The sequence below is a fragment of the Mytilus edulis genome, chromosome 2, assembly GCF_963676685.1.
Source record: "Mytilus edulis chromosome 2, xbMytEdul2.2, whole genome shotgun sequence".
Classification (NCBI taxonomy): domain Eukaryota; kingdom Metazoa; phylum Mollusca; class Bivalvia; order Mytilida; family Mytilidae; genus Mytilus; species Mytilus edulis.
Genome location: NC_092345.1, coordinates 64,520,987 through 64,543,964, shown reverse-complemented (window position 1 = coordinate 64,543,964; position 22,978 = coordinate 64,520,987). Strand labels below are relative to the sequence as shown.

The 22,978-nt window shown below is 31.5% G+C and overlaps 1 protein-coding gene across 1 annotated transcript; it reads right to left on the bottom strand.

Moving 5' to 3' along the window:
* Nucleotides 1-11,201: 11,201 nt before the first annotated feature.
* On the bottom strand, nucleotides 11,202-22,760 carry LOC139512686 (14 kDa phosphohistidine phosphatase-like). Its single transcript, XM_071300489.1, has 3 exons — nucleotides 22,403-22,760; nucleotides 14,685-14,809; nucleotides 11,202-11,395 (listed from the first exon to the last, which is right to left on the bottom strand). Exons 1-3 carry the CDS (start codon nucleotides 22,677-22,679, stop codon nucleotides 11,303-11,305), a joined length of 495 nt encoding a protein of 164 aa, XP_071156590.1. The 5' UTR covers nucleotides 22,680-22,760; the 3' UTR covers nucleotides 11,202-11,302.
* Between the last annotated feature and the right edge of the window lie 218 nt (nucleotides 22,761-22,978).

Here is a 22,978-nt window from a genome sequence, read left to right as displayed (position 1 = left end):
AACCTATGTATTCATGAAATTTTACAAATATTTCAAAATGTAGGATTTGGAAACAAGCTTCACACAGTTTACATCAATCATATTGGTATTTTTATAAGAACCTGTATCCGTGTGATGAGAGATGTAACTGGGAACTTTATCAATGGAAATTTAAAACTGAATAGATTTTTCAGTCCTAACTTTCTTAATAAGAAAAAAATTTAAAATCTTAAGAGTACTGTCACAAAAAGTGGAAAATGGCCCTAGCCTACAGTTCAGTTGTACACTATTAAGATTTCAAACATAATTGTAGTTGTTGTTAAATGACAGAATTCAACTAGTTGAATTTTAGATAATTAACTATCAACTTTAATTGAATTTTTAGATTTAGAAGATGCAGATCTCTTCCATTGGTCTAAATTGAATCCTAAACTAAAGAAACGAAATTACATTAAACAACAATTGATTCCAATAGTGTCAACCTTCCACATGTTCTAGCTGTTCTTTTTTTTTCATTCTTTTTATAAAGACTATCAAAAGATACCCCCCCCCCCCCCCCACCCTAAAAAAAAATGAAATAGAAACAAGGGCCGTCTTTCCCCTCAGAGCTATTCAGCTCTTTGATTAATATACAGTCAGCAAAAATATCCTGTGATGAGATTGTCAAACTTTTGGGTATTGATATTGACTATCAACTTAATTTTAATCACCACATTAAAAATATTTGTCGTAAAGCATCCCAACAACTGAATGTTTTAAAGCGCATTGGCTGCTACCTTACTAAATTGAATAAACTGACAATTTTCCACACATTTATTTTATCTAATTTTAATTTTTGTCCTTTGGCATGGCATTTTTGCAACAAAAATAACACCACCAAATTGGAAAAAATTCAGGAAAGGGCTTTACGATTTATATACGAAGACTATGTTAGTTCATATGATGAACTACTTTTACGAGCAAAGGTTCCATCACTGAAAATAAGACGTATGCGTAACATGGCTATTGAGTGTTTTAAAATTTTATATAAATTGTCACCACCATGCTTACATGATTTAGTTGTTTTGAAAGACTGGAAATATAATTTTAGATATTCTAATATTGTAGATATACCTAGGGTCCGAACAACAACCTATGGTAAGAACTCTTTTAAATACACAGCTGCTGTTTTATGGAATGATCTACCTGATGATTTTAGAAAAATTGCTAATTTTAGTCAGTTCAAAAATATTTTAAAGTCATGGAATGGAAATGACTGTAAGTGCACAGTTTGTGCAGACTTTTAGTTTATATATTATGCAAATTTATTTACCATCTAGATCATATCCCATTTTTTCAATTTTTATGCTATGCATTTTTACCAGCTTTTATGCCTAGTTTACACTTATATGCTTTTAGCCTTAATATCTAGCTTATGCTTATATTCTGCTTTTAGTGCTTCATTTTTGTGCTGTGATAGTTATTGCATGTGTACTATATTATGTATTGTATTGTTATAAATGTTGTACTGTTAAATAATGTCTCATATGTCGGTTAAAAGCTCATTAGAGCTTATGTTTGTCTATGTTTTATATACCATACCGACTCTAAATAAAGCTTATTTATTATTATTATGATCTGCTAAAAACTCAAAAACTACGTACATGTAGCTGCTTTCCAGTGTGAAAATAATATTAAACCAATTATGCCTCGCTATAATTTAATACTTGATTCATATATGCAGAGGCATATCATATGTATTATATGTCTCTGATTCATGTAATGTATTGGCTTAACATGTCATTCTTGTCTAAGTCTAAGACATATACATTACATAAAACCATGTTCATGTTTAAACCAAAGATTTGTATAGTATAACATTGAAAAAAGATAATTCAGCAATTAATTCTTATGCACATTGGACCTGATCAAACTTCAGAGTTTTATAGTAAATCTACAAATCCTTGGAGGATCATAACATATATTACTTCGCATTCTTATTCAACAAATGTTCCTAGGAAAATAAGTCCATAGCTAGTAAATTATGTCTGGCACTTGTTTTCCTAGGAAAAATTGTCCCAAGTCTTGTTTTTCTTATAGTTTTATTATATCATAAAATATATTTAAAATAGATGAAAAAAATGTTAGATAAGATTGGAAAATTTCCTTATTTTTTTCCAATTTAAATGAAGGACATTTCCTTTATAACCTAATTAAAACATGAATATTGAGTTCCCATTGCTTATAACATTTTCCTTTTATAATAAAAGACATGGACATTTTTACCTAGGAATACTAATGACATAGACATGATTTCCTAGGAAAATTAGTCTGGGGACATAAATTTTATTTAAAAAATTGATACACAACTCTTTAACAATATTAAAACATATAACATTTATATTCACCTTTTAAAATTAAGGGCATGGACATTTTAACCTAGAACTATTAATGACATGGACATGATTTCCTAGGAAAATTAGTCTGAAAACAAATTTTATTTAACAGATTGATACACAACTTTTTCGTTTTGTCTTTAGCAAAGATACACAACTCTTTAACAATATTAAAACATATTACATTTATATTCACCTTTTAAAATTAAGGGCATGGACATTTTAACCTAGAACTATTAATGACATGGACATGATTTCCTAGGAAAATTAGTCTGGAAACAAATTTTATTTAACAGATTGATACACAACTTTTTCGTTTTGTCTTTAGCAATATTAAAACATATTACATTCATATTCACCTTTTACAATTAAGGGCATGGACATTTTAACTCAGGACTATTAATGACATGGACATGATTTCCTACGAAAATTAGTCTGGGGACATGAACTTTATTCAAAATATAACTATGCAACTCTTAAACATTACTAAAACATAACATTTAAATTTCCATTGTTTAAATGTAATTGCATTTATTATATGATTTTAAAGGATATGATTACCTAGGAAAATTAGTCTGGGGACATATATTACTAACATCGGACTAAATATACTAGTAAATTCTGTAACCATGGACTTTTTATACTAGTAATGTTTGTCCGCCCAGACATATTTTACCAGGACAAATTTATCACTTACACTTGCAGTCATATTTTATGGAACTAAAGCTAGTACCAGAGACATATTATAAAACAAATATATGTCTCTGCTAGTACTGAATATAATAATGATTATAGCGTTTATCAGTTAGGTAAAGGAAATATATACAAATACATTTTCATTGTGCAATATAAGAATTAAAATCTTAGCCAAACACCGTCATATTGTAATGGTTGTGACTTTAGGTACATCTATTAATGCATTAACCCAATGATAAACCTTAAAACGACAAACAAGCTTATCTGCAATGGGGTTTTTATATGTATGGCCTTAATAATAAGATAAACAAGTAATCCTGTGTTAGGATGCTAACACAAAAGTCACCAAAACGGACCCCACATCATTGTTCTGCGGTATCCATGATGCCAGATAATGTGTGTGTAAAGTTTTATTAAATATGAAGAATTTTGATTTTTTTTTTTACATTTGAGTCATTTCCATGGTAAAGGCGGCCATTTTGGAAATTCCAAAGTCAAAAGTCAAGTCCAGATAGGCTAGGCAACATTTCTTTTAAGTTTCATTAATTTTGGTGAAGCATTTTGAGATTTGTGAACATTTTCTTTTGCTGTTTCCGGCATGGCAACGGCGGCCATTTTAAAAATTCCAAACTCAAAAGTCAAGTCTACATAATAAGCTAGGCAACATTTGTTATAAGTTTCCTTTAATTTGAAGCATTTTGAAGTTTTTCATATTTTTGCTGTTTCCATGGTAACGGCGGCCATTTTGAATATTCCAAAGTCAAACAGCTGCTGCAATTTGTTCTCTCCATAATTATATGCCATCATATACCATTTAATGTCTCTATAGCATAGTAATATCTATGAATCACAGCTTTTAAAACAGTTCGTATATATAAAACAAAAAGCAATCTAATAAAATACAAAATCTGCATCTGACATTTCCCCCGAGTTAAATCATTAAGTGTTTTTCCCTCTCCAAACTTTTTGTATTCACTTGAAAGCCAGCCTTTCACCTGATCTGACAGAAGCATTGCAGCGTTTAATGCCACTCAAAGGATAGAACGGAAGAACCAGATTCTGCACTGTTTAAATTTGAAACACGTCGATAATGAACATTGTAACAAGCAGGTGTTCTACTATTCATATTCGTGGAAAAACCATTCAGGACATTTGTCGCGAAAAACATTTTAAAATACATGATTCCAACTCATTTGTGTCCATATATTGCAAACATTCAGTAATCACAATTTTTATGCGACTGCAAAAAATTTATTGCGGTTGTATCGATATTGGTATTACGTCGTCGTCGTCCGAAGACAGTTGGTTTCCGGACAATAACTTTAGTATACGTAGATAGAAATCTATGAGTTTTAAACAAAAGGTTTATAACCACACAAGGAAGGAGCCTAAATAATTTAAGCACTTTTGTAGTTTCTAGACAATAACTTGTGTTTAAGTATATGAATCTCTCTCTAAAATTATACCACAAGTTTTCATACCACAAAGAGGTGGTAAGGATTGACGTTGGAGGTTATACATATATATATATATATGGTTCAAACCATTTAGGACTTGGGGGCAAAAAGGGGTAACTAGGGTTTCCTGGTTAATGGAAAATTACGACAATTTAAAAGCAGTGTAAGGGAGATAATCCAATTACATTTAAAGTACACTGTTGTGTATAGATATATATAGGAAGACGTGTTGTGAGTGCCAACGAGACAACTCTCAATCCATGTTTGGATTTACCCTCCTTACACTACTTGTAAATTATGTTTAAAGACATGTTGTATTGTCTTAATATAATAAGCTGTCAATTCAATTTTTATAAGTTACTATTAATTAATATTAATTTTAACCATGAATATATGTATGCCATTTTCTATTTTAAGATTTTCATTATGTATTTAAATGGGTAATTATGGTTACAAACTCCATTAGAAATTTGAATTGAGATTAAGACCATATCTTGAGGGATTTTTGTATGGAAAAAGGTAGCCTGGTATCCCGGCCCGATATTTAGCTGCGCGTCGTAAGTTACTGACAAGATTAGCCAGGACCCCAGGCTGGGAAAAAGGGAGACGGGGGAAGTGAAAATGTGGGAGGGGGGGGGGGGCATTTTTTTTCTCATATCAATACGAAATTAGCAAAAAAAGGGTGTAAAAAAAATTGGGGATGGGATGGGGGTCAATTCATAGCAGCATAGTGTATTGCACGAAATCAAAAAAACAATTGTAAATTCAAATCATATAACCAGTTCTAAGTTCTTCGACTACAGTTAACTTATCTGTGTCAGAAACTCATTATGTGTCAAAAATTTAATTAAAATCCAAGTTCAGATCTGTATCAAGCACGAATATTGTGTCCATTTATGCCCCAACTGTTCAGGGTTCGACCTCTGTGGTCGCATGCAGCTGCGCTCAGCGAAACAATTTATTCAAATTCATTTACAGTGATTTGTTTTCTCTGGGGAAGATATAGTAGAGACTTCCCTTTAAGCATCGACTCTTGCCATTTTAGTCCCATCAAACATCCTTTACTAGTATTCTATTTTGCAGAATATCTCATTGTTAAATATGTTTTTCATTTATTAAGATTTATCCGCAAAAAACTACTAATGCCTCTTGTTTTTCTTTTCATAGTAAAAATACACTTATTTGGTGCACTTGAGTCAATGTCAATATAATATTAATTTAATTATAATGTATTGCTATTATTTTGTTTTCTGTGTATTGCATATGTTATTGTTTACAATGATAATCCTTGTGTGTTTTATGCCCTACTGGGGCCTAATTTGGTGAATAAAAATATTCCATTCCATTCAATAGTAATAAACCTTATAGAGGCCCCTCATGGGGGGGTCCTAGTAATCACATAATCACCATTTTTTTGCCAATATAATCACATAATCATTAAATATTTGCTTATCTTTAGTAATCAAATAATCATAAACTAAAAATACAGTCCTAGGTAATCAAATAATCATGAAATATTTGGCTTAATAATCAAATAATCATTAAAAAAACGACCAAGTAATCACATAATCAAAAACCCCATGAGGGCCCTCCTTATAACTTTACTTTGAATAACCCGAAGCTTGTCTTTGAGTTTCTTGGATAAACCTTCATTCCAACAAGCACAATCATGCGAGTATTAATATGACATTGTATTAATACAGTACACAATGTTAAACCATTTTCTTCATAAGGAGATGTCTTAGGTCACTGAGGTAGGGATAAATCCTGCTTTGTCATTGAAAGAATCACTCTGATTCAAACCCAAATATTTCTGAAACTGACATTCTCAAGATGCTTGATTTCTTGATTGACAACATATTTGTAATGTTTGGAGGACGTGTTTTTCAAACTATCGGTTTTCCCATGGGAATCAATTGTGCCCCTCTCCTTGTCGACTTGTTCCTTTATTCTTACGAGGCTGACTTCATACGGGAACTTTTTAGGAAGAAAGAAAAGAAGTAAGCAATATCCTTTAACTTTACTTTCCGCTGTACAGATGATGTTCTCGCACTAAATAATTCAAAATTTTGTGACTCAGTGAACGCATCTTATCGAACTAGAGACAAAGGATACAACAGATACAGTTTAGTCTTCCTCATATCTTAACTTACATCTAGAAATTGACAATGAGGGTCGGTTGAAAACAAATCTTTATGACAAAAGAGAAGATTTCAGCTTCCCAATTGTGTACTTTTTATTTCTATGTATCAACATTCCAGCAGCGTCTGCATACGGAGTATATATCTCCAAATTGATACGATATTCCGGGGCTTGTATTTCCTATCATGATTTCCTTGATAGAGGGTTGCTCCTCACAAGGAAGCTATTAAACCAAGAGTTCCAAATGATGAAGCTGAAATCATCATCCCTTCGCCACGGTAAATTATAATGACGCCATTTCGAGTTGGTTGTCCCTTATTGAACATCCGTTTCACTGATGATATTCATGTGTCGTTACTACAATCCCGTTCCCTTTCCCGAATGTGACTTACTGAGTAAGACTATTTAACGGGTTTGTAATAACAAGAGCAACATGATGAGTGCCAGGATCTGCTTACCCTTCTGGAGCACCTGAGATCACCGTTTGTTTTTGGCGGGGTTCATGTTGCATAGTCTTATGTTTTCTGTGTTGTGTCTTGTGTACTATTATTTGTCTGTTTGTCTGTTTGTCTTTTGTTCTTAGCAGTGACATTGCCAGTTTATTTTCGATCTATGAGTTTGACTGTACCTTTAGTACCTTTTGACCCACTTTTCCATTCATTTGATGTGGTTGAGCTTTTGATTTTGCCTTTTGATAAGGGACTTTCCGTTTTGAATTTTCCTTGGAGTTCATATTTTTTTATTCTACTTTTTATCCTTAATATCAGCTTATGATTGTAAGGCCAAAACATCCTCTGTATTGTTGCTCTTATTTGATGTGATTTCACATTATTATGTCGCTTAAACACACACTTCTGTTGTTTGCTTGTGCAATAGATTAACAGTACTAATAACACCTGACAGGCAGATCTTTCACTTGAGTTACAAAGATAGTATGGTCAAGCAATGAGTAAGTCTTAATGAAAACTCTTTTTGCTTCTGTAATAAAAGGATTTAAACTGTTGATAACTTTGCCATGTGTTTGGTACAGACAATTATTTGTGACCATGGATCAGATGTTAAAGTCTCCCATTATGATTTCTCACCATCAACTCTTAACTGACAGAGAATGAACTCTAGTTTAGACAGTGAGGGGGTCGAAAACATGTTCCGACAACAATGGGTTTTGTTTTTTGCAGTAGTTCTACAATCAAAATTTCATCTAAATCAGTCAAATTCAGTCAATGAGAAAAACCTAGACTGTCTCTGATGTATACATGTGCATACACCACCTCCATGGTGATTGTGGTCAGTTTCCACAAGTGCATAACTGCTAATACTTGTTTTAACCTCTATATTTGAGACTGGTTGATCTAACCATGATTCAGTAATTACTGAATCATGTCTGAAGGACATGCTAACCTTGAAGTGATTTTATAAACCAATTACAGTTATCCTAATACTCAATTATAATAACTGAATAAAACAGAATCACTTGACAACCTTAACCAACAATATATTTTTAAGCATACCTGTTGTATGTTATATGGTCGGGTTGTTGTCTTTTTGACACATTCCCCATTTCCATTCTCAATTTTACTGAATCACGTAATCAATTTTGATCTAGAATGGCTATTTTGGACGCAACAACTCTAAAACTGTAGATCAATAAATTATTATTCCATTTTCCGTCTTTTTGGAATTTAATTCACTAACTTATTTTCGTGTTTCACATGCACTCATTTAAGCTCTGACAGTGTTTAGACATTTCATTTGCAGTAAATTAAGTGTTGTTCAGTCTATGTTCACATTGTTCCGTATTTATTTACCTGTACAGATCACCATTATACTGAATTGTCTGAAATGCTACTAACAGTACTGAATTGATTTACTCTATACTCTATGTTTAGCAACTGCAACCATGTTCATTAATAGATCAAATCCCATTATACAATTCTTAAACAAGATACTCCGGAATATTCAGGTAAAAGACCTGGTAACATTTGGCAGAGTTCAGATGACCGGATTATTCAACAGTTTACAGCAATAAATAGAGGACACCATAAGCCAAGTGATAAAAAAACACTAACTTGGCCTTAAAGGTTGTGTCCGCTAAAAATGGTTAAAATTCTTCATTCAAGGCCAATAACTCTTATAAGAAGTTGTCCAAAAGTTTGAAGCCAATGACAGTAGATAGATATCAACATTCTGGACATTTATGCTCATGTCAGATTTTTACTATCTACGTGTATATCTGTTTTCAAAATAAAAGACAAATAAATGGGGAATGTGTTCATGGGACACTGATGATGCCCCCTCTTGCATATAATGTTATAAAGGAACACAACTCAAGAACAGTAATTTAAAGTAAACCTATCCAAATTCAAATTTTATCTATCTTTTGTGGCAATAAACATTGTATATGATTCATAGCCTTGGGTTGAGGCAAATTTATGTTAGAGAACAGAAACCCCAAAAAGTAGCATTTTTTTCATTTAAAAAGAGGCATAACTCTAAAGAAAAAGTGTTGTCACAAAAATACAAACTTTATTTTTTGTGTTTTGTTGTAATAAGCATTATGTATTAGATTCATAATATTTGGTTGAAGCAAACTTAAGTTAGAGAACAGAAACAAAAAACTCAGCAATTTTTCCATTTGAAAAGGGGCAGAACTCTAAAAAGATAAAAGTGATGCCACCAAACTTCATACTTGATCTGTATAACCATGTTGGCCATGTTGGTTGGCAGGTTGAATCATAAGACACATCTTTTTAACAAGATACTAAAATGATAATTGTAGGAATTTCAGGATAGCAACAGACAACACTGGGCTACAAGTGATGAGAATAGCTTACTCAACAGTACACCTTAGCTCAGCAAGTTTTGAAAATAATTTTGATCCAATTGATGATGAGAAAAAAAATTCGTAAGGGTTCCACGGAACCCAGTGTCTCGCCTACTTTTGCTGTTAATCGCAGACTCAACAAAAATGAGGAAAAACATCAATAAAAATTTCCCTCTCGATACTGTCTTTTGATTGAAAGAAGCTTCCAAGTTTGGTAAAAAATCCAGGATAGTTTATGAATCTAATAAATGTTTTATAAACTTTAACTGCAGATTGTATATAATGTTAACTGGAAGAAAAACTAAGTCCATTTATAAGTAAAATATGGAAAAAGTGAATATTTTTTTTTACAAAATTTACTTCTGAATAATATCTTATGATCAGAAACAAGCTTTTGTCTAAGTTTGGTAGAAATCCAGGATAGTTTAAGAACATTATAAAAATTTTAAAAACTTAAACCACAGAGTGAATGTTTTGTTTCTGGCAAAAAAACTAAGTCCATTTATAAGTAAAATATGAAAAAGCGGAAAATCATTTTTACAAAATTTTCTTCTTGATACTATCTTATGATCATAAACAAGCTTCTGTCCAAGTTTGGTACAAATCAAGGATAGATTATGAAAGTTATTAAAATTTTAAAAACTTTAACCACAGAGTGAATGTAATGTTTCCTCGCAGAAAAACTAAGTCCATTTATAAGTAAAATACGGAAAAGTGGAAATTCATTTTTACAAAATTTTCTTCTTGATACTATTTTATGATCATAAACAAGCTTCTGTCCAAGTTTGGTACAAATCAAGGATAGTTTATGAAAGTTATTAAAATTTTAAAAACTTTAGCCACAGAGTGAATGTAATGTTTCCTCGCAGTAAAACTAAGTCCATTTATAAGTAAAATACGGAAAAAATGGAATTTTATTTTTACAAAATTTACTTCTGGATACTTTCTTATGATCATAAACAAGCTTCTGTCCAAGTTTGGTAGAAATTCAGTATAGTTTAAGAAAGTTATTAAAATTTCAAAAACTTTAACCACAGAGTGAATATTTGTGGACGCCGACGACGACGCCGACGGAATGTAGGATCGCTTAGTCTCGCTTTTTCGACTAAAGTCGAAGGCTCGACAAAAATCACAACTTTATCAGAATCATCATTTTTCTTCTTCATGTTTCTTTTAACTGATCATATGTTCATACTGACAGGGAAAATTTTACTATTTAAGCAAAACTCTGAGAAGGAATGTTCCCTTTGATCATGGTGATATTCGTCCTTTGATTTTTATTATTTTGAATGCACCCTTGATACCTTCCCTTGCTTCTTCAAAGAAAACTTCCAGAAAATAATGTTCAGTTGTGGAAATTTCAATTATCTTAGAATTTCTTATAAGTTATCATTATTTTTATCTTAACTATAACTAAAAACAAAGACAAATTAATTGGTTTAGCATTGTTATGTTTACTTACTTCAAAGAAAACTGACAAAAAAGTGTCTCAGATAAATGCAATTCACAGAAGCAGAAATATTGCTGTTTGTACTTGCTCAGTTTAAGACTTATTCAAGCACAATTTCATAAATTAACTAATATATGACACAGAAGAAAGTGAGAGGACAACAGATTAATTAAAAAACTAGGATCCCAATTCTATTTCCTAGCCAGAAAATCATGGTTAATTGACATTTTTTATAGTCTAAGAGAGGATATATGCTTTCTTCAGTAATAAAACATAACTTTATAACATCTTTCTTTTTCAAGTCTTATATTTAAATAATATCTACAAATATGCACCAAAATAAATACAAGTAAAATGTCTTCTATTGCACATCAAAATGTTAGTATCCTTCATAACTGATAGAAATGTTCTGATATTTGTATTTCTTGTCTAACAGGGCACCAGTTATTTTGTGATCTGCTTGTCCATATGCCTGAAAGTAAAGCATGATCTCAATGAGACATATGTACAGCATTAGAAAGTTGTAATTATTACAGCAGATGGGAAGTAACTCAAAAGATAAAACGGTGATGTCTTAATTACTTCAAAGTTACTTCCCTTAGATTATTAGAAATTTAAATTGCAACAGTTTTCATGTCATTGATAAATACCAATAATTTGACTGGGTATAGCAAAAAAAAAAAAAAAAATTCGTAAGGGTTCCACGGAACCCAGTGTCTCGCCTACTTTTGCTGTTAATCGCAGACTGAACAAAAATGAGGAAAAACATCAATAAAAATTTCCCTCTCGATACTGTCTTTTGATTGAAAGAAGCTTCCAAGTTTGGAAAAAAATCCAGGATAGTTTATGAATCTAATAAATGTTTTATAAACTTTAACTGCAGACTGTATGTAATGTTAACTGGAAGAAAAACTAAGTCCATTTATAAGTAAAATACGGAAAAAGTGATGTTTTTTTTTACAAAATTTACTTCTGAATAATATCTTATGGTCAGAAACAAGCTTCTGTTTAAGTTTGGTAGAAATCCAGGATAGTTTAAGAACATTATAAAAATTTTAAAAACTTAAACCACAGAGTGAATGTTTTGTTTCTGGCAAAAAAACTAAGTCCATTTATAAGTAAAATACGGAAAAGTGGAAATTTATTTTTACAAAATTTTCTTCTTGATACTATCTTATGATCATAAACAAGCTTCTGTCTAAGTTTGGTACAAATCAAGGATAGTTTATGAAAGTTATTAAAATTTTAAAAACTTTAACCACAGAGTGAATGTAATGTTTCCTCGCAGAAAAACTAAGTCCATTTATAAGTAAAATACGGAAAAAATGGAATTTTATTTTTACAAAATTTACTTCTGGATACTTTCTTATGATCATAAACAAGCTTCTGTCCAAGTTTGGTAGAAATCCAGTATAGTTTAAGAAAGTTATTAAAATTTCAAAAACTTTAACCACAGAGTGAATATTTGTGGACGCCGCCGCCGACGACGACAACGACGACGACGGAATGTAGGATCGCTTAGTCTCGCTTTTTCGACTAAAGTCGAAGGCTCGACAAAAATGACATTATGATAACTGATATATATATCTCAATATATGAACAAAATTCTAAAACATTCTTAATCATTTTTAGAGGTTTTCCAGGAGTAAATCTCATGACTGTTAAATGTTAAAAAAACAATGTGATTTTTTTTATTTTTTTTTTTATCAATTAAAATATTTTGGATACTCTTATCTTAAATAAAAGTTTGTGCTATTAAATTATTCAGATATATTTCTAATAGTGTTAGATACAGCATTTTAAATATACTTTTAACCTGTATTTCAACATGAAAACCTTACTGCAAGGAGCCTAAGCTAATGAGCAGGGTAAATATGTTGTTTGACAAGTGATACTACAATGCATGCTAATGAGATTCTAGGAAGAAGTGTCTAATATACATGATACATGTATGTAGAGTATTTGATCATTGCTAATATTTGATTGTTTGCTCACATACTTGGCACCATATGAATATACATGTAATTAGACAGTTCCTGAAGTGCATCTTATCTCATACACACTCACCCACAACCTAATCATTGATTGATTGATGGAGGAATAGTACCAAAGGGCAAATATAAGATGCATCACAACAACAAATTAAGTTGACATAATCATGGACCCTGCTTTGTACTAGAATTAACATGCAGAGCCAGATTTTTAAAGTTCACCTATCATGACACACTATTCTGACTCTATATACTGCCAAATCTTTACTTATTTCTTAATGCTGTGTGTATGAAGGGGTCCTTAAAACCAATTATTAAGACTTTTGGTGACCTAGCAAGGGATCGAATCCATGATTTACCCTCAGCACTGTTGGTCATAAATTGATAATACTAACTTTTACAGGCTGTCCCAAAATGTGTGCATTCTACATGTATATATGTATACTTTATTTTTGTTAATGTGCCTGTAGTAATTTTGTGTCATGAATTATTACCTTCCATTCCATTTCTATTTTATAACAAACGGATACTAATCTAGACAGATTAATATATTGCCTTTTCCATATCATCTCAAGTATCAACCCTGAGATGTTAATCAAGGGCTGATATGGAAAAGGACATGTATTAATCTTTTTATGCCCCACCTACGATAGTAGAGGGGTATTATGTTTTCTGGTCTGTGCTCCGTTCGTTCGTCTGTTCGTCCGTCCGTTCGTCTGTGCGTCTGTTCAGGTTAAAGTTTTTGGTCAAGGTAGTTTTTGATGAAGCTGAATGTTTTCTAGTCTGTGCTCCGTTCGTTCGTCTGGTCAGGTTAAAGTTTTTGGTCAAGGTAGTTTTTGATGAAGCTGAAGTCCAATCAACTTGAAACTTAGTAAAATAAGACTTTTGACCCCAATTTCACGGTCCACTGAACATAGAAAATGAAAGTGGGAGTTTCAGGTTAAAGTTTTTGGTCAAGGTAGTTTTTGATGAAGCTGAAGTCCAATCAACTTGAAACTTAGTACACTTGTTGCTTATGATATGATCTTTCTAATTTAAAGCCAAATGAGACTTTTTATCCCAATTTCACGGTCCACTGAACATAGAAAATGAAAGTGGGAGTTTCAGGTTAAAGTTTTTGGTCAAGGTAGTTTTTGATGAAGCTGAAGTCCAATCAACTTGAAACTTAGTACACTTGTTGCTCATGATTTGATCTTTCTAATTTAAAGCCAAATGAGACTTTTTATCCCAATTTCACGGTCCACTGAACATAGAAAATGAAAGTGGGAATTTCAGGTTAAAGTTTTTAGTCAAGATAGTTTTTGATGAAGCTGAAGTCCAATCAACTTAAAACTTAGTACACTTGTTGCTTATGATATGATCTTTCTAATTTAAAGCCAAATTAGACTTTTGACCCCAATTTCACGGTCCACTGAACATAGAAAATGAAAGTGGGAGTTTCGAGTTAAAGTTTTTGGTCAAGGTAGTTTTTGATGAAATTAAGTCCAATCAACTTGAAACTTAGTACATATGTTCTCTATAGTATAATCTTTCTAATTTTAATGCCAAATTAGATTATTACCCAATTTCACGGTCCATTGAACATGGAAAAGGATAGTGCGAGTGGGGCATCCGTGTACTTTGGACACATTCTTGTTATAATATACTCCTGATGTACAAACACACCCCATATCAGCCCAAGCAATTGATGTCACTGGAGTGAAATCATGACAAGGTAACTTCTACTAGTTACACATCTGTTACAACTATCATATAATAAATTAAATTAACCTGAGAATGGCCATATATTGACAGTTTCTTCTTTGACGAATCATGTTCTATTCTTCCTCCACCCATACACTCACAGTCCAACCCTGCATTTTCTATTTCTGGCACAACATCATCATAGATATCAGCTGTAAACACAAATTAAAACAACTATAAACTTATATATACTGAAAATTTACATCTTTTGGTAATGTATAGGCTAATTTGTAGCAGCTTGTAAAATAAACATCATACACAAAAATGTTCTAAGAGGTTATATACTTCTTAAGGGCATACAGTTCTAAGAGGTTATATACTTCTTAAGGGCATACAGTTCTAAGAGGTTTTATACTTCTTAGAGGCATACAATACAGGAGATATTTTAGAGTGAAACACCCAAACCACCAGCATTTATTGCAGAACTACAACATTTGTACATACCACTGTGGTTCTTCATTGTGATTCTTAAATATTTTTTATCTTATCAGTAAATAATCTTTGAAAAACATATTTATGCTTAAAATATTATTCTGTAATGTCAGTTTTGTTTAATTCTAATTACTTGTAGCTGTACATGTATGCAACTATGTTTGTTCTAAGCATGCAACCACAACACATCAAACTGATTAAGAAATAGATAGAGTGTGTAAAATTACACACAGTACATACAGTAACACTAACAACATAATCAAGTTCTATTCTTTGTAAAATTTTGCCGAAAGTTCTTAAAATCAAGAATTAGGAATATGCATTGGGAAATCCCAAAATATAAAACAGGAGGTGCATTACTGTAAATGGTTTACTGGAATTCAATACTTTTTCAATTATATCTAGAAGGAATTATATATCCATCAATCCAGACCTGATTTAATCTCACAAAAATTAAAGTGATCAGCAGGGAAAAATTAACCTTTAAAAATTAAAGATGTAAGTAAGGAATAAAATGTACTTCTCTTATCAAATATTATGGTCTCTGACACAAATTATTTTGACACATTCCCTCTAAATTGCCTGTGATGTAATTTGTAATGAAAACAATCCCTGTTATAATTAGATATGATAAAGATGAGATTATCTGTCTATACACACACTTTTTATTTAGGTTTTCCATGTCTAAAAAGAAGGCAGATAAGACTTGCAGTTATAAAGGTGCCAATAAAAGTATAATTTATGTAAAATTAGATAACCATGTTATTTACTAATCGAGGGGGAAAGAGCTATATCTAATGTGCATTAGCAAAAAAGGTACTCATACCACGTCTTCTTATATCTACATCTAGTGTAAATATGCTATCTTAACTTCTTTCACAAAAATGTTACTTTTAGTGCAAATCTTTGGTAAAAAACAATAGAAGATAAACAAGTATTTAAAGACAGCAAGTACACTGCAATCAACTAACAAGATGGAATGTTAGCTTTTGCTGCTAATGAGACCCCCTCCCTCATAAGTTAATAAGTATTCTGTAAACAGGAAATTGATGAGAAATGGATGTGAAAACATATTACACAGAATAGCATTTATACAATGTACGCTGAATTGAAGCTTAAGCTTGGTTCCAAATTATAGGAAGCTCTCCTATATGCATGTACATGCCGAAAAGGTCACAATCTATATATTTAAGTATTGGAATTCCTAACTAAAGAAAACCAGAGCCTGTGTTCCTGGATCTATGAGCATCTTCAACAGTTGCCACTTTCTAGCATTTTTATAGACTAGGACACAATATTTTGAATTTATATATAAAAAAAACTTTTTTTATTTGTCATATCTTGTAATGCTAATCTTTTTTTTTTCTGTTTCTCTCTATTTAATAGAGTTTCTACCTATGCTTTTTTCTTTTTGGGAAAAGACTGACATATAAAGATGACAGAAATAACCATCCAGACGTGATCAACAAATGTGTCAATTAAGTCACAATTGTCAGTCCACTACTTCCAGCCCTTGAATGAAGTTTTTTCCCCTTTTTGTGTTTTTTTTTAACAGTATGCAGATCTCAACATTCTGAATATTACCCCTATGTCCTATTTTTTAGACAAATTGGTTGACCGCCAGTAGGATCAATGGTCACAGTTTTAAACTAGATACCCAAATGATAATTGTGACTATAAAGTTTGAGTCTAATTTCCCCAATAGAGGAGAAGATATTTGTAATCTTTAATGGTCAAAGACAGACACTAAGTGATGAGAATAGCTCACTTCACTCTTTGGATCAGGTGAGCTAAAAGACAGACCTACACAATAAAGACAGACACTAAAAGATGGCATTTAGCAAGGCACATTTAACATCGAAGTCATGTGCATTATATTACACCTCAATTACTTTGTACATGTAACTTTAAAAGCTGAAACTATCTTTTGATAACCCAAGATAAAGTTTTGTTTAGGTTGAATTCACAGTAAGATTGCCAAAAATTATGCGATAAAAAGTAAATGTTGTTCATGAAAAACAGTCAAGGAAAGCTTTCGTTTCCCCTCTTTTGGTCTCCATTTAATTAAGAATATCCCAATATTATATCTTGTCCAACCTTCATTTTTTGGAAAGAAAGATTGTGGTAAATGAAATAAACACCAGTTACAAAATTGGCTTTTTAATGGCAAAAGGTTGGCCTTTCCTAGTTATAACCAGTAAAAGTCTAATAATAGATGAAGAAGTTCTGATAGCTGATTATAAGATGATGTTATTCTAACAATATAACATAATGTACTGTTACAGATGTATTACTTCACCTGTCTTTATTATCAACATTATACACAGGTGGAATATCTTGGCATTCTAAACAAGAGGCCAACAAGGTTAATATCCAATTTGTTATAGCCAATGTCTTTATGTTGATTTCTTAGGTATGTGTAACATGTGTTGTAGATTTCTTACACATTTTCTGTATGCTAGAACAACATATTTCATAAATGTATGCAATTCAATGGACTATGATAATTAGGTCATCAGAAGGACATGAACTACAAGAATTCTAAACACAAAATTTAATTTATCTACCGGTACATATGTATATACATTATGTACATGTATTCCGTAGTAAGAAACTGATCATTATGAATATCACTTATATTAGGTCAACTTTAATCTAAAACTTCTCTTGACAGAAAATTTCCTCAAATAATAATTGAATTCAGTATACATTGTATATTTAAAGTACACTGAAGTTCTTTCATCCTATTGAATTTCAGTATTTTTGTGATTTTACTTTTCATCTGAGTAAGTTTCAACTTCAACCCTAAATTTTGTTACAATATTTGTATGCCGATTTTTTTTAATGTTTAATATGAGGACTTGTGTTGTTTTTTTTCCCCATTCTATTCAGAGAATGACAGAGTGTTCAGATTTATACCAATCAATATTTTTCATAGTTCAGTTAGATGCCATAGGAAGAAATTTGTACATCAACTTAGATGAATGCTCTTTTTGAATTTTATTCATTTGAAAAGGTTTGGAAATAAATTACACAAATTGTAGTTTATAAAAATAATTCTTTAAAAGTAGTACATGTATTTGATGATTATAATTACCGTTGAGTATATGTTTCTTTATAGACATTCTGTCTTTTCATATCAAATATATTTTTGAAAATGTGGCAAAGTTCCAGTTTTGCTAAAACAAAATACAACATTTAATTTGGATCAAATAACATAAAAGGTGCTTGAATTGAGTTTCATTAAAAGTTCAATGAAATCTAGGTATAGCCACTGGTTAAAGAGGATGGACTTACAATTTAAGAACCATTGTCAATATCATATCATTATTTCCTCTTAGAAGTTACTCATATCTTCATGCTACCATCAACATAACTATAAGTGTTTGTCTCACATATTCGATCTTGCAAGACAAGTTTAAGATTTATAATCCTGGAAAATGATTTTCAAAAAAAATATTCTGTAATTGCCAAAAGTATGCTGCAAAAAACTAGGTTCAGTGTACTTACTCTTATGACCTTGACCTAACTAGTTCATTCATAAACAACTAAGGAAACTGTCAGAGAGTATTACTTTTACTACTGATTGTAAACAAAATTAACTACAGATGTTTCTGTAATGAGGAACTCCTGTCTGAGGGGCTCACTTGGGGTTACTGGGGTAAATCATTTAATGAATAAACAGATTAGAAACTGTCAATAAGTCAATCATCAAATGAAACAAGATGCAGACATTTCCATAAGACAGTTTACAGCAAAAATAAGATCTAGAATTATATTCTTACTAAATCAAATTCTGGTTATTTGAAGCAATCTTCCAAATATTTTGCCAAATGTGAAAATAAATATAATTCTAGTCTTTTTTTGGCAATCAATCAAACAAAAAATGTGCATATTTTTCAAACTTCAACTTATTTTTAGACATTATTGAAATAAAATTCAATGAAGGTTCCATCAAACTATCTATTCTCAATTCATTTCAAGCAAAGCTGAAATAAGGGGCACAGTGTTATATACATGCAACTATATCAAAGGAAAATTATAATTACACATAAAATAAAGTGTGGATACATAATATAGTGCAAATTAAAGCATTGTCTTTAACATGGAGGAGACTTAAATGAGACTGCAGTACCATGAACAAATCTGTTGCCAAACGTAAAAGCACGAGTTGTCCAAATCATTCATAAGAAAAAATTAAGTCCCAAAAAGATACCATTTTGGAATCGAAATGTAGCTGACATCAATCTTTCTCATATCTAGATGAAGATAGAAGTTGAGCTAAGATTTGAATATAAGATAGAACATTGCTCTATTCTTAATAAAATCTAATAAGATTCCCAAAATATTATGCTACACTGAATAACAGGAATATTTTGTGATATAATTCAAGTTTTAATGATACAATCTTCTTATGTGTACTACATTTTGTAGCACAGGCATTTATATTATAATATATCAATATTCATAGTGGACAAGTAAATTTATATTATAATATATCAATATTCATAGTGGACAAGTAGATTTATATTATAATATATCAATATTCATAGTGGACAAGTAGATTTCATATACATTAGAACAGGTAGCAACTTCACAAATATCACTGCATAAAAACAGGATTTTGTCATTAGCAAATAGATTTTGAACTGAAATGGCATTTGGATTTGATCCCATCTTAAAAGACTAGGCAATAAATAAGGAATAAGGAATAAAGAAGTTACATTCTAACATGCTCGTACACAAGGTAACAGTCTGCAGGAACACATGTCACTACTCTACCCACACACATGATGGTCACCATCCTGACTGGGCCACCCTGTCTTTGCGATTACTCTTAAATTCTAAAGGCAGAGGAGTGGCAAAAACCAATTATCAAAGCTTTGATTCATCCCAGTTCAAGAATAAACATTCAATCTCTTGCACCACTCGCATGACCAAAAATCTCGATTCTGTCAGTCCAGTACACTAACCTAGAGGTGGATTGACACCACAAACACTTGCACTTTGGAGTCCAGCAAAATCTCCAACAAGAGACAACAGGGACAGTTTTATTTTTGACTAAAAATCAATTGACCTGTACTAGACTGTCTGAACAGTACTGAATTTAAGACTTACAAATTATCTTAAGGTATCTCTTATAAAAAGAGGAATTTTTAGACTTGATTGCTCCAGAACTAGAATTCACTATTAAAAGTTGTGTTTGTGGTGCCATTTTTGTTTTTCATTCTTGCAATCAAATTTTTTCAATGATCCTAAGTACTCACTGATCTCAAGTAAACAATGAGATTTCTACATGTTAGCATAAAATTACAATGCTATGATGATGGTACGATAAAGATTTTTTGATTAGTTAAAATAAGTATTTGTAACATTTAATGTTAAATTATTAGATCCTTATTAATGTACCTCATTTTGATGGAATCATTATAATTTACTTAGTACTAACAGCTAATTTTTCCAAAGGAACATCAAAGGAATACTGAGGATTACATCATTGGAAGGTTTCATCATTCCACTCTAAATAACATATGGTTTATACACCTACCTCCATAATTACATAATCTTATGGAATGAAAGTAATCAGGGCAAAAACATTTCAAGATGGGATTGTCATAATTTCACATTTTTATAACTTTAAGCTGGCATATTGTTTACTTACATGTATATAATGTACATACAACATGTATATATCAATTTAACTTTCTAACTTTAAGCAACTAACGAATGACAATTTATCCTTTATTAAAAATTAAAACACTTGTGAATTTTTAAAATTGTTTGTGTATGAGGGGTTAGAGTCTATAAATTTGTTAGTAGATATAAATATATATCTTAAATCTTATTTTGGTACATGTTAAACTTCATTTTAATTTCAAATATACTGACATCAATATATTATGCCATTATATGTTTAAGCCTGAACATGCAAACTACTGAATAGATGCATGACAATCTCAAACATGCAAGGTAAGGGGGAGTGTTGGCAACTTTAATAGTTGTTCAAGAAGATGTGGTATGATTGCCAATGAGACAACTCTCCATCAAAGTCACAATTTGTAAAGGTAAACTATTATTGGTCAAAGTACATTTTTCAACAGAGAGCCTTGGCTCACACAGAACAGAAAGCTATAAAGTGCCCCAAAAATGACTAGTGTAAAACCATTCAAAGGGGGAAATCCAACAGTCTAGTCTATGTTAAAAACAAGAAACATTTAGGAAACACATCAACAAAAGACAACTATTGAGCATCAGGTTCCTGACTAAGGACAGGTTCAAACAAATGCAGTGGGTTTATACATTTTAATCGGTACCAACCTTCACCATTTTCTGAAACAATAGTGTAACATCATAGAAAGACACACTATAAAATATCAATTGAAATGGCTTTTCTCAATCAAAAGACATCTTAACACAAGTCACTAGACAAGTGAACATATACACTGAACAAATAAATTTGATCTGTTTAACCATACTACATGATTAAGTGCCTAGCCTTAATCAGGAACCTGTACATGTAGTTCAGTGGTTGTTGCTGGTTCATGTACATGTAAGTCATACATGTATTTGTTTTTCAGGATCAGGATTCATACATGTAAATTGTTTTGTTATAAATTACAATACATGCAGGCAGTTTTGTAGTTTTCTCTGTAATATTGAATTTTTCATATAGTATCTTAAATGTCTAACCCTGTTATCGCAGACCATAAAGTATGGGTTTTCCTCATTGTTGAAGGACGTAAGGGTGACTTACTGACTATTATATTTGCTAAAATCCACTTTTTTTTTAACTTTAAATGAGTGTTGTTTCATTGACAATCATACCACATCTCCTTTTTATATGCAAAATCCTAGTCCAAATAATTATGACGTCTCAGAAGGCTATTTTAAGAAAAAAAATATAATAGCCTTTCGAGACGTCATAATTATTTGGACTAGCAAAATCCAAGAGTTCACCAATGTGTTTTGAAGCTCATCAGGAAGTACCTGCCTCATTTTGTGTATAAGCTTTCAATGGTAAGGAGTCAAGAAGAAAGCTGTGCATGAAATCTTTTTTTTAATACAACAGTATTAAATCCCTGTTTTCTGTAATGTCTCTAATGATATGCAAGATCATGAATTTAGCCAGATATTGTCATTTAAACTTTGTCATCTTTTTATACTAGAACAATGAGGGAAAAGTTGTCCCCTAAAAGGATATGTGTTAATCAAAGCAACATGCACACCGTCCTTAAATTAGAAAAAAAAAGAACTGTTTATCCGCACCCTCCCCCTTTTTTTCTAAAATTTTACGTTATGATTGGAGTTCTTACCGTGATAATTAGCTTTACCAGAACCTCTGACGATATGTTTAAATTCTCTGTCTTTGTCTGGGTCGTGCACTTTTATCAGAATGTATTTAAATTTTCCATGTGAATCAATTTTGACATCAGGAATATTTGTAAACTTCGGGTTTTTGTGTGCAGAAGGTGATGCGATATCAGTGGCTGCTACCGCCATTGTTTTGCTTTGTTGTCGAAAAATTGATAATGTTCCAAAACTATAATAATACAATCTTCCCGAATCAGCTACTAATTTTCTATAAAGCATTCATGGACTTCCAGCATTGATAGAAAAAGTGTTTTCCAAAGTAAATGTTTTGATTGGCTGAAAAGGGGATTCCCTTTTGTGGAGCGAAGTAAAAAGGACATCAATTACGGTTACAGTAATGAAACTGTATCCGTAGAATAATTAAAAAAATACTCATAGATCATGGATCGACCTTGATCATCAACCATTCCGTATCGTCGTATTTATATACCTAGTTAAACTGTTAATTAAAAAAGTCTTAAAAGTGGTCGTCTGGGATTTTATCATGTTTATATAAAGACAGACATGTCTTAAAAAGC

Excerpts from the sequence above, each read along its gene's own strand:
- LOC139512686 (XM_071300489.1), bottom strand. The coding sequence starts at position 22,679 with ATGCTTTATAGAAAATTAGTAGCTGATTCGGGAAGATTGTATTATTAT. Across the intron at positions 14,810-22,402 it reads TGGTAAAGCTAATTATCACG|CTGATATCTATGATGATGTT; the intron begins GTAAGAACTCCA and ends TTGTGTTTACAG. Across the intron at positions 11,396-14,684 it reads CAATATATGGCCATTCTCAG|GCATATGGACAAGCAGATCA; the intron begins GTTAATTTAATT and ends CTTTACTTTCAG.